At 41.9% G+C, this 13,260-nt stretch overlaps 1 protein-coding gene across 1 annotated transcript in view; it reads left to right on the forward strand.

The window, feature by feature from the left end:
• The window catches only part of tmem178bb (transmembrane protein 178Bb), a gene marked incomplete at both ends in the record, with an annotated part of 158,602 nt that extends 152,439 nt beyond the window's left edge, over nucleotides 1-6,163 (forward strand). Inside the window, 2 exons of the mRNA XM_080420672.1 lie at nucleotides 1,477-1,614; nucleotides 5,913-6,163. Coding sequence (XP_080276798.1) covers nucleotides 1,477-1,614; nucleotides 5,913-6,163 — 389 coding nt within the window. The remainder of the gene's footprint in view (nucleotides 1-1,476; nucleotides 1,615-5,912) is intronic.
• Between the last annotated feature and the right edge of the window lie 7,097 nt (nucleotides 6,164-13,260).

A 13,260-nucleotide genomic window follows, 5' to 3' on the forward strand; every position in this document is an offset into this window, starting at 1 on the left:
ATTTAGGATTGAAGGAGGCTGCAGATTCAATCAGTGTTTTCTGGAGAAGCTTTCAAAAAGGTCAACAAGTTGGAAAAATGTTTGCACTAATATGTGCATCAGTAGGCCTAATGAATCAGGTAATAAGAATGCACCGTTTATTAGAAGTCTATATCCAGAAACACAGTAACTGTAGAACAGGTGTAAGGTGAAACCTACTGGTATTGCAAAGTATTGCAATATCGGTATCTGCAATTTGACCATGCAAAGAATCGGTTAATCGGATATCGCCCAAAATGTCATTATCGTACATCCATTGTTCTAACTCAGATAACTCAGAGCAAGCAGCATGTTGTCCTTTGATGAAACTAGCCGGTACATTAGAGCAGGTGTGGAGCTTTGGTTTGAAGCCTCTATTCATATTGTACTTCACGTATACTATCTTGCTGGACAAAAATTGGCTTATTTTCAGCGTTGAAAAGCGGTCCCCCCCTTTTCAATGCTGTTCATACTGAGGACTGCGTTGTTGTTTTTTGTCTGAAAGAAATAAAGGCCATTGTGTTCTGTATAACTTCAGTCTTCTGGGGTGAGTGCACCGGTGAAGCATTTCACCCATTACACATCTGAACAGTTTTTACTCCAACCTCCAGTGAAATGGAAGTCGCCGAGATACATATTCTCTATACATTCTGTAGTTCATCAGATAAGTTTACTAGATTGTAAAACTTTTGTTTTGATCAGAGTGTTAGGCTATGAGTTGCTGCACATACAGTAGTACAACAACTTTAAAACCTGAGCATCACCAACACTATGCCTTTAATGGTGAAAAATAGTTTCTGTTGTACTCTCAAGTACATGAGAGTAAATGGCAGGGTTGGATTTTGTAAAAAACTAACTAACAAAGGGGTGGCATTTTACTTCTTATCTACTTACACATTACGCTATTGTAAAGTATCATAGTCTACATTTCCATGCATATTTAATTCAGTCTGACCTGAAGCAGGAATAAAACATATCCCCACCGGCCATAAAAATGAACGCCCCCCTTCCCCCACAGGAAATCCAACCCTAGCAAATGTTATAACAAAGTAAGTTTGTTTTGCTTTGTTTTATTTTTGAATGAAAAGCCCCGGAACGTTTATTCAAATATTTTCTAACCACAGAGACGAGAGATGTTAGCCTGGCTCCACCCCCTGAATCCTTTGCCTAGCATTCAGGGTCTGGTGACGCTTTCGAAGGCGGGTGTTGCTCGGTTGAAAATCTGTACGACGAATCGGGATCGGGACAATCCAGTATGAACCAATCGCGTTGGTTCATAGTGGAGTCCCACTTTGGCCACGCCCCCATGTCAGAACTCCGCTGCATTGAGAGGGCTTTCAGACTGAATAATGGAGTGAAACGAAAGGAAAATTCAGGCTGAGTGTCAGGCTAGAGAGATGTTGCTTTGGTCTCGTTTCAACATGTCCTTGATGTGTGTTTGTGTGTTTGTGTTGACAGACTTGCGGCGGATGACAGCAGGCTTCATGGGCATGGCGGTGGCCATCATTCTGTTCGGCTGGATCATTGGAGTGCTGGGCTGCTGCTGGGACCGAGGCCTCATGCAGTATGTGGCCGGCCTACTCTTTCTAATGGGAGGTGAGTGTCATACACTGTTGGTTCTCAAACTGGGGTTCCGGGGACCCCGCAGGGTCTTTGATGGGGTTCCAGGGGGTCCAAAGCAGAGTTTGTTAATATAGCATAAATATTTATACTGTACATTGGCTAGTTAAAAAAAGCCAGTCTACAAGCTCACAACGCGTGATATAGTGTTTTTATACCAAGCAACCCATTAACTCTCTCAGTGCCAGACCCCGAGTTATCCCGAGTTTTTGGGTTATACCCTCAGTGCCAGAACGAGAAATCCCGAGTTTTTAAAAAAAGTGTTCAGAACCCAAGATATCATTATCTGAAGATTTGCAGCTCCATCCACTCTTTGTTTAACCTAAAACTGAAAAAGGCTGTATCTCGCTTCCTAAGCACTTTTTATTTTCTTTGAAAAAACTAAAAAAAAATTCTGGCAAAGTTCTCAATATTTTTTTTATTTCATTGGCACTGAAAGAGTTAAAACAGGGAAAGCATCAGTGTCATTTTAGATTTTAGCATTGGCTATTCAAAAATAGCAGATATACAAGCTCACAGCGCTTCACTTCGTGCCACACTGCAAGCTTGTACATCTGCTATTTTTGAACATTTTTGTAAAATGTTTGAGAAATGTTGAATTACGAAAAAGTTTGAGAACTACTGATTTAGAAGGCATTTGTAGAATCGGCCTCAGGTTTTAATGGGTTAATGTCCTGGGCTAATCCTCCGATCACTCAAGATCCTAGAATAGAGCGTCGCAGTTCCCGCCCACTTCCTGTTTTTTTTGGTGCCGGAAGAAAAAACTCAATGCATTTTTCCATTGACATTTCCAAAAATATTTATATCTATTAATTTAAGCCTCGAATCAAGCCATCACGAGATGACATGAATCATGACCATAAAACGTTTTTTTCTGTGATTTTTTTTTATTTTATATTTAATTATATGATATACTATATTTAATAAATACCCTTTGTTTTGCCGTTTTCAACAAAAAAAATCACAGAATCAAACGTTTATGGTCATGATTCATGTCATGTCATGATGGCTTGATTCGAGGCTTAAATTAATAGATATAAATATTTTTGGAAATGTCAATGGAAAAATGCATTGAGTTTTTTCTTCCGGCACCAAAAAAAACAGGAAGTGGGCGGGAACTGCGACGCTCTATAGCCCCTGATCCTCACTCTATGCTCCCCTATAAACAATGTATTTTAGGGGAGCACCCCTTTTGTCTCCACGCAATGTCCTGCGTATGGGCAAGGTTGTACAACAAATGCATGACTTTTTAACCACTTGAACCCTATTGCACATCTTTAGCAGATCTACAAGCTCACGACATGCCGCAAGATCTGCCATTTCGGGGCGAAGATATTTAGTGTAGAGTGAAAACAGAAGGGCCACTATAGAGTCCTGGGGGACTCCAGTTAACTAAATATAGGGTTTAAGCAGTTCAATTACTTCAGATTCGAGAATAAGGCAGGCGTGCCGACAACGAGGCCTTGAGACTCGTGAGGCATGCCCGAGCGAGCCGCCAGGTTGCCGCCAACTCGCCGATTAGCCACTTGCCGTGCGCATCGACGAGTGCATCAGCAGGGGTGCATTGAATAGGTTAATTAGGTTGGTTCACGTGAACCTAAACTAGACTTCCAGTGGCAGAAACTTTTGCAGGCATTTTACTCGTGGGACCAAACAAACGTGCAGGTGTACTGTACAGTAGTACATCAACCCTGCTGTAGAAAGTGGGACTTGAAACTATATACAGTATATATATATTTATAGCAACCGTTATACGGCAAGCAAAGGGTACAGGCAAATGCACGCATTCGTCTTTTTCACACATCTGGCTCGCGTTGCTTGTCGACCGCATCTAGAAACGGAGGCCCTGGTGGCGCAGCGGTGGGACCTCTCATTAGTGTAGCGGGGCGATGTTGATTAATGGATGAAGTCAGGTTACGTTGCTCGCGTGGTTCCCAAACGGTGTGCCGTGAGACGAGTCCAGGTGTGCCTTGGGATTTTGTGTCAACCACACCATATTATTGGAATGGATATAACGATACATAGAGTTGGGGGGCGGCGTTAGCCGAGTGGTTAAGGCGCGTATACAGTACCACATAGGTTCTGATGCCTGACAGCGAGTCCCGGGTTCTATTCCCGGGCCGGTCGGACCTTTGCTGCATGTCACTCCCCTCCTCCCCGTTTCCTGCCTCTCTACATCTCTATCAATAAAGGTTAGAGAAGAAAAGTTAGAAAAACGTTCAGTAATTTTCAACATACAATTTATCTTCATATAGTTGGTCCTCACTAATGCTCATTATAAGATTGTACCATTTCGGTGTAATCCCTCTGCATCTCATTGGTGGGCTATGGATTGACAGCCAAAATGGCTACCAATGACATCATCGATGGGGAAGCCAAGCTAATAGAAATTGCAGCCTCTCTTCCTGGAGAGTTAGAATGCTGAAATAGAAACCTGTTGTTCTTGCATTCATGCTGCCCAGAGCCCTCCTCTGAGACACAGAGTGAGTCGACAGAAATGGTGCCATGAGGACAAATTATATGAGGGATAGGTTGAAAATGGGTGAGGTGGTCCTTTAATTTTTTTAATAAATGAATTTAGTTTTGTTTTTGTTTTTATTTACTATATCAATACTTTTTCATTGCGATGCGTTGTGCTGTGAGCTTGTAGGTCTGCTATTTTTCACTATGCATACAATTGTGCCTTGACATCTTGACTTGCCCATTGGTGTGCCTTGGGCACAAAAAAGTTTGAAAACCACTGATGTGCATTAGTATACACAAATGCACACACTCGCACACGGAAACAGACTGCTCTATTGTTCACACACTAATCTGGCTCTAACACACTTAACGTTCTCACACACACTTCTCCAGCTCCGTCAGTATAGGCTGCCCCATTCAGTCAGAGGAACTGGCTGACATTCTATGCACTGTACGACTTTTGCCACGGCAGGAGCCAAAGCACAGACTCAATTAAGATGGGGCCGGGGATTATTGCTGTGCCCTTCGGTTGCATAACGAGCAGGCAATTAAAAAGCCAATTAGGTTCGGTGGTAATAAAAGTGCGCGGGGGGGGGTAAGGCCCGGTCCGATTACAGTGGCCAAATCCCAGCCAACACACCCAAAGGGGCGCATGGGGCTTGAAAATGAGGCCAAATTTAGCCTCACTATCAGCACTAAATCAGCTAAATGAGCACAGCCACCAAGCGGTGGATTTATTTGGACGGAACACACTGTGCAAATGATTAAAATTATACAAATAATGTATTTGAACTACTGTACTACTGAACAGAGCAGGGGGTTAAGGTGATCTGTGCTTTGTTAAAGGCCAAGGGATATGTCATCAATATTCTTCTAGCCTTTAAAGGTGATGCAAGTGATATTTTTTGGAGTTAAAACAAAAAGGTTAAAGGTCTATATTCTGATTATTATTTTTTTATCCCATGATTTTTGTATCCCATTTATTTTCAAGGGTAGAACATGCAAACTCCTCACAGAAAGGCCCTTTCGCCATGTCTCTCCAGCTCTTACTAAAGAGCTGGAGCGACATGGAGACTGGGCTGGAGCGACATGGAGACCCCGGTTACTGAACAAACACTATACAGGCTAGCAATGATTACTATCCAAATATAGAGCTATTTAACACTTATATCATTAAATATTTACATACAGTGAGTGTAAGTAACACTGTATCGTTTTGACTTGAATTCCTAAATTGCACATACTATAAAGAGCTTAAATGAGCCATTTGAAAGTTTAATTCCCCCGTGCAGCTCTCAGTATGCTATGCCTTACAGCCATGCTATGTTAACACACCATGGAATAAAACAATGTAAATTAAGCTCACGTTAAACACTTTATAGTTCAAAGGGGGGCATCATGTGCGATACAGTATGTACAATCAGTTTGGATCAAATGCCTACTAACGCCAACATAAAAATTATAATAATTATAATAATACATTTCTAATGCACTTTTGAAGTGTTACAGAGGTCAACATTAATCACTTAAACCAAACTATACTTAGTCGCCGAGAGTCCCACTAGGTTCTATGTTAGGTTGTTTTTTTTGTGAAAATACAAGCTACAACGGTATTTCTTTCCCGAATGTCCATCCCAGAATAGGGACGCTATGGTTCAAGTGGCTAACAAACAAACAAAACAAAAGTTACCTTTATACTAAAACGGATACCAAACCGCAAACAAAAACATAAAGTGAAGAAAGTTTTCTAGGCCTGCTTTAAAAGAAATATTTCTTAACATCTTTCCCACTTTGTGGTTTTTCCCGTACAGGAACCTTCTGCATCATCTCCCTGTGCACCTGCGTGGCCGGCATCAACTTTGAGCTGTCCCGCTACCCACGCTACCTGTACGGCCTGCCCGACGACATCGGCCACGGCTACGGCTGGTCCATGTTCTGCGCCTGGGGAGGCCTGGGTCTCACCCTCATCGCCGGGTTCTTCTGCACGCTGGCGCCCTCCGTCCAGCCCATCCCCCGCTCCACCTGCCCCAAGTCCCGACAGGAGAACGGCACGGTGTGCTAAAAACACTTGGTTCTCGACGTCGGGGTCCCGGGGGGGGGGTCTGTAACTCTGAGAGGGTACGAATGGAACCAAACTTCCATTCGCATTGTTAAATTAACACCGCGGATTTTACAGCGTAGATTGGGGTCCAAAAGAGACATTTTAATTCCGTTTGTGCACTCTCAGAGTTACAGACCCATAAGCGTCCATTTGGACCCCTGGTGGGCCCCGGACCAGATGTTGAGAAACGGTGTTAAAAAAGCGGACCGGCTCGTTACCCCCGACTCCTCCACAACACCGACCCCGGAGCACCGGGGGCGGCCATAGAGAAGAGATTATTAACATCCGACGACTCAAAACACAGATCCACGAACAAGACAAAACGGATCCCCGACGGTCTCCATGCGTTTCATCGATCAACTCATTTCCACTCTCTCCTGGTTGCAGAAAAAAAAAAGTTTCTTCTTTTTTATTGTGTGTTCAAAATAACAATGGGTGTGTTGATGATCTGCCTATCTTGAAGACAACAGAAAAAAAAAGATTAACTAACTGAGAGAAATATAATCAACAAATCGAAGTTGTGCTTGTTTTAATGTTGTGGAGCAGATGCTGAAATGGATGTACCATGACATGGCCTTCTCCACGGGAAAATGAGACGAAGATGGCAAGGGTGGGGGGGGACAATGTACTGTAGAGACACTATAAACGGCGACATCTTGGATCGTGCGGTGGTCTTAAGAGGAACAGCGTGAGCAAAAAATCTGTTTGGCTGCGGTGCCAACTGTTTCCTGGATGGGCGTTACCATTAACACAAACCTACTGTGAGTGTGGAAAAACAACACAAAAATCAAACGTAACACAACACACAAAGTACTGAAGTGTAAATGTCCACAGTGTTTTAAGAATGACTCGGTTCTCTCATGGAAAACTTGGCCCCCTGGAAGGCTCCTGAGGGACTCGGTGGATGAGGAAGTGGGCTGAGTGATGAACCCATGTGACTTGCCAAATAAATGGACAAAAGGCTGGGACTGAGTACCATCGGTTTACTGTACAGTATGCGGGCCCCCTCTATAGGTTGACTTGGGGAAAGTGGGGGAGCGAGGGGACGCCTCGATCTCGCAGTAACCCCACTGTTGTACATTGCTGTACAGAATAATTATCAAGAGAAATCACAACCAGGAAACTTTCATGTCAGTAAACATTTTCTTTTCTCTTTTTTTTCTTCGTATAGAGCGTTCCTCTCCCTTCAAACTACCCCCTCCCACCCCCCACCTCCGATTCATCAAGCATTTTATACATGAATTCCTATTTCATTCCGAGTGCGATTTGTTTGTGAACGGCTGTATGTGAAGTGCGACTGACATTTGATTGATTTGTTTTCCCCATTCTAGTCATAGAGATGTGTGTGTGTGTGTGTGTGTGTGTGTGTGTGTGTGCGCGTGTTTGTTTTGCAGTCTATATAGGAAAAAAACTAAACGAAAAACAAAGTCAGTTGTAAAAAATTATGACAATAAAGTCAAGCTCTGCCTTGAGGATATATAAAAGGTAAGGGCTTTTGGTGAACAGGAACAATGAAGAAATGGAAAGATGCAGTATCCTGTTTCAACTGCACACCTGTACGTCTGCCTTTGTCAACGCGATGGGGACTCACCCAGTAGACGAGGTATACAAGGGTAGGCCGTTTGAAGATGTTGAGGGTGGGTGAGTGGGGGTGAGGTTCAACATAGGAGCACGGCTGTCTTGAGCATGTCTGTGGAGGCTGGAGCTCATTGCATCTCATGGGAACACACAGCGGCTTTATTCCTGGAGAGTCTGTGTACATTATCTCTGAACGTGGAAACTATGCCATCTCTCTTCAGCACAGCTTCCCTCTCCTCCGGCTCAAATTTTCTTTTTTTATAGAAGCCGGAACGTGGCAGAATTTTCCTAGTTTTCCACCTTTTGAGTGGAGGGCAAAAAGGAAATGCAAGGCAAGTTTATTTGTATTAGCACTATGCAGAAAGGCAAATTCAAAGTGTTAGAACACAGCATGCGCTGTTACAAAGAAACAACAGGAAATAAAAGGCCATCATTCTTCCCGACTAATCCGAACCTGTCGAAGATGGGAGATAAAATATGGACAAATCTGAGATTCCTCAAGGCCCTCGCCTGAAAATTTTGCATTAAGCCAGCTCTGTCAGAGGACCAAAATCTCTTTCAGAGAATATTTAAAATGGAATGTTTCGCTGCACATAATGCAAGATTATCACAACATCATCCCACAACAGTAAGTACTGTAAGTGAGGTTCGTGTGGCAACATTTCCTGTTGCTGCTCGCCCAGACTTCCATTCAGCAGCTAGTATTTCCATGTCCTGGCTGAGCGGATATGGAGCCTGTCCAAAACCCGATGTTGATGCATGCTGTCATTTGTCATGCTCATTTTCTCCTTCCCCATGACCTCTGCAAAACATCATGTTAGCAGGCTTTTGGGGACTAGAGTGGCTGTACTGTACGTTACATCTTATAGGGGTGTCACAGTTCTCGAAATCAACGATTCGATATTTGATGTAAAAGGTCACAATTTGATCACATTTTTGATTCAAACTTTTTAACCGCTTAAATCCTATGCTTAGTTGAAAGGTGTCCCCCAGGGCTCTATACTTGGCCCCCTCCTGTTTTTTTCACTCCACACTAATATCGCAGAAAATAGCCGATCTACACACAATGTTGTGAGCCTGTAGATCGGCTATTTTCTAGGTTTGATGTGGTTAAACACACTGCTGAAAAAACAGTGTTGTAAAGCAGGTACCATTCAAGCATTTGATAGTAACAAGATTCCGGATTTTTGAAGTCACAGGTTTGATTCTTGCTCATTTCAATCGATGATAGATTTCTCTTTTTGACACCCCTAATATACATTTATATCAAAAACCTAAAGACAAACAAGTGCAGTAGGAAATGAATAGGGAGACACAAAATATTTGCCAATATACACAGTAAAATTCTTAGTGTTAATTTAAGAGTGTACAACTTCCAAATTAAATTAACACTGAGGATTTTTACTAGATAATAGATTTATCAACGTACGAGATATGATGGAACCTTCCCTCACGCAAATCAATGGGATTATAGTGGGATTGATAGTTTCACATTGCCAACCCTGCCAACTGATACATCTGTTGACATCAAAATCCAAGGTAGTTTCTAGATTAGTGGCAAGAACAGCCGCCAAGAATATCAAAATCACCGCCCCATTATGAAGGATCGCCCCAAAGACTTGTTTCTCCAATGCAGTTCTTTTAAACTCTAGTTGAGCAGAGTTTTTAAAGACTGGCTTGTGGGTCTCTTAATTACCTGACCTTGATCTTGAAGTAAGGTACAATCAGAATTTGATGACAGGATTTCATAGTGGGCAGCTTCTCCTATTGCCATTAGCATCAAATCGCACACACTGGCTCTCCAAAAACCTCAATTATGCATTGTTAATACAGTCGATAAAGAGATTATAAGGAGATCCATAGGGTGCATTAAAAACTGTTTTGGAAAAAACAGGCGGCCCAGTTTAAGCTTTGTGGTCAGCCTATATATACATTTCCCCCCTTAATAAATGCTCCTTTGGACAAAAGCTGATAATGCAACTGACCGTGAAATTACTTGAAGTTCTTTGGACACGTTTCAAGAGCTGTGGTGTGAAAAATAAAGTTTAAACTCTTCCTGGAAGAATAAACCCTCCTCACTAGAGAACCTTCTCCCGGAAAGCGCTGGCATGCGGAGGATTTGTGCTATGCAGTTGATAACAATATAAGAGGAAATATTGGAAATAAGCAGAACCTATTGGGTCCTTATAAGCACAAACAACCTTACAAAAGATAGTGCTCCTTGACATACTTACCACCTGTAATTTATTTTAGTCCACCAAGATTACACAATAAGACATCAAGAAGGCCAGAAACTGCAGACACATGCACACAAGACACACGCACTAAAGCACAGCCACAATCGTTCCTCGACTCTTTCTCACCAAGAAATGCTCCATTCCAATCACTCCTGAATGAAACGGAACAGCCTTGGTCAGGATGTGGGTGGGCTCCGACACACTGCTGATGATTCTATTCAATACCACATACGTACGGCACACAAAAGCACATATGGAAGAATAAGCTGAAACAGAGATACCTGCTGATGTATTTACACTATAGGATGATTTCAGTGCACCACACCGAGCTAAAATCTCCAAAGAGTTCCCCGCGTTTCTCCCGCTGTCTCGTTTGAAAAGTCGCACGTCAAAATGGAAGAAGTTGAGTTGGCAAAAAGGAAAAGTATGAGTTTACAGAACAGAGGCTCTCATCATCAAAATAGCTTAGACTCTTTAGAATTTAGATCCTCGACTCACCAAACACACTCTAGGCATCACATACAGTACTGTACCGTAGCAACATATGTCAACTAAAAGTCTTGCCCCAGTAGCGCTGTAGGAACACTGTAGAAGAAGCCTCATCGGTGTTATTGAACTACTCCATGAAAACAGGGAACGCGGGACCATTGTTCTACAAAGGATCTGACCACAATTAAAAAATAAAATAAAAACAGAGATACTGCAACTTCCATTTTGGAACGGACATTAAAAACAAACAAGGATCTATCAAACCTTTAACATCAGTAACGTGTCTGTTGAGTAAACTTAAAAAAACAAAAGAACAAAAAAAAAAAGAAAGAAAAAAGAAAACCTGGAAATGTTCAACTGTGGAATGTAAAATCATTACAAAAATAAATCTCATTGGTGTGTTTACTAATGATGCTTGTTGTGATATGTTTTAACTATTATGCGCTGGGTTTTCTCTGGTAAACGGTAGGCCTGACATCAATGGTTGGTTCAAAGTGGTGTCCGGGGTCCTTCTGGGGTCTTTGAGGGGGTTTGAGTGGGTCCCCAGCCAAATGAGCAGTTTTGTTATTTAACCATCGGTTCTTGGAGAAAGCCAATTATAACTGGCAGTTTATAGAGTGTACATTTCCTCCTGAATACAACATTGTAAGGTCAAATTCAAGATACAAATAGTACAATAGGGTCTCCAGCTTACACTTATGAGATTATGTGCTGAATAAAGAAATTTTTTTATGAAAGCAAAATGATCGATAGATAGGAACAAATGGACCATCTATATACACAAAAGCTACAAAGCTACACAGCATATTTGTAGCTTTGTATCTGAAGTTGAAACCAGCTCAACTTTTTAGCTGTTGTAGCTGTACAAACGTCGGAAGCATCTTTGTATCTTCATGTCACTGGTTTCCATTTGAAATGATTGGCACCCTGTATCTTTGTGTGAACGCAGCATAAGTGTCTGAAACTCTAGTGTACAAAACACTGTTAAATTAAAGGTAGGGTAAGTGATAAAACAAAAAGGTTTTTGTTAAAAGGTTAAAGCACAATATTCTGATATTAACTATAGAGCATTTTTTCAGTAACAAGGGTCTCCCTGTCTCTCCAGCTATTTGATAAACAGAAAATACATTTTCAGGTAGGTGACAAAATGTCAGCCAATCAGTAGAGAGTACCAATTTATGTGTTTAAGTTACAATTTTGTCTGTTTATCTTTATGTCATCACTTCCAATTTCACTTGTTCAATCTGTATCCTGTCTGAGTTCTCTATCCTGATTTGATAAAATTGGTATCCTGACCTGAAAATGCATTTTCTGTTTAATAAAGAGCTGAAGAGAAATGGAGACTCCTGCTACTGCACAAACACTCTATTGCAATGAGTACTATCAGAATATAGAGCTATTTAACACTTATTTTAACCAAAGAAAATCAATTACCCTACCTTTAACTGGCAGATTGAGGTCCCAGAGGAAAAAAAAGAAACAAACTGTAGCAAATGGAGGTCTGTGGCCTACTGCAGGGGTTCCCCCAAGTAAGCCATAACCTCTTGCTGTGTCCCCCTATTGCAAAATGGCTTTAAAAAACAAAAACAAAAACTCCCCCCACTTTGAAAACCACTGCTCTAAAGTCCTACAGTACAACTATATGCCATGAATGCAAATCAGTGGTTCTATCTATCACCCACCCTTGTGGGGTCCAGCGGGACCCCACGAGGGTGGTTGATAGATAGATCCAATGAATCCATACGGGTCTGTATCTCTGAGAGTGCACAAATGGAACTAAATGGACTCTTATGGGTCCATTTGGTTGCATTTGTGCACTCTAAATTAACAGAGGAGTTTACAGTGTAGATTGAGGTCCCAGAGATGATGATGACGATGATGATAATAATACCCATACCCTGATGCATATTAATCTGGGGGGGGGGGGGGGCTTGAAATTAAAAAGGTAGAGCAGCATCACTGATGTTAACAGTGTGGCCTAGTATCTCTGATCCAGACAGTACCTGCCCACATTGGAAGAAAGAACATGACTTGGAGGATTAAGCAGCAGGTGAGAGACTGACTGGAAACCTGGCGTGAAAGACCCCCCCCCCCCCCCCCCCGATTTAAATCCTTCGCATCCAGACGGCAACGGTAGATAAAAGAAAAGCGAAGGGCACCTAAGATGAAACACTCCGCCAACGTCAGCCGCCATGCATTAAGCCTGAGGAGAGTGACGGGGACACAGGAGCTGAAACGATATTAACGAGGGACGAATAACACCGTTTGTTGTTTCTTTCGGTGGCTTTGAGGTGAGATATTTTTATAAGCCCCTTGGGAGAGGTTCTTTTTTTTATCCCTTACAGAATTTGGCAATTTATTTTGCTGTGTTTATCATTTTATCTTATTTTTTTTCCTCCCCTCACTTTGCTTATTATTTTTGTGCCGATGAACTTAACTAATTCGTCATTGTGTTCCACATGCAGAGCACTGCAGCTGTGCACTGCAGGATATCAAAACCACTAATGGATTAATAAAAAAGACACGTACATATATACACACACACAATTTTTTTTTGCCCCATGACAAATTGTCTATGCTCCTGTCCGAGTGCATGACCCCTCAAAATACATCTTCTGCCATTCTACCATTTAGGAATATTATGTACAGTAAATAATACTTCAGGACTTTTTTTTTATGACAGATCCATCATGTGGCATTTCATTCAAATACATTCTTTATGTTTTTTTGAAGATTGGATCCTTTGGAACAGGT

The sequence above is a fragment of the Gymnoscopelus braueri genome, assembly GCF_963280865.1.
Source record: "Gymnoscopelus braueri genome assembly, chromosome: 23".
Classification (NCBI taxonomy): Eukaryota; Metazoa; Chordata; class Actinopteri; order Myctophiformes; family Myctophidae; genus Gymnoscopelus; species Gymnoscopelus braueri.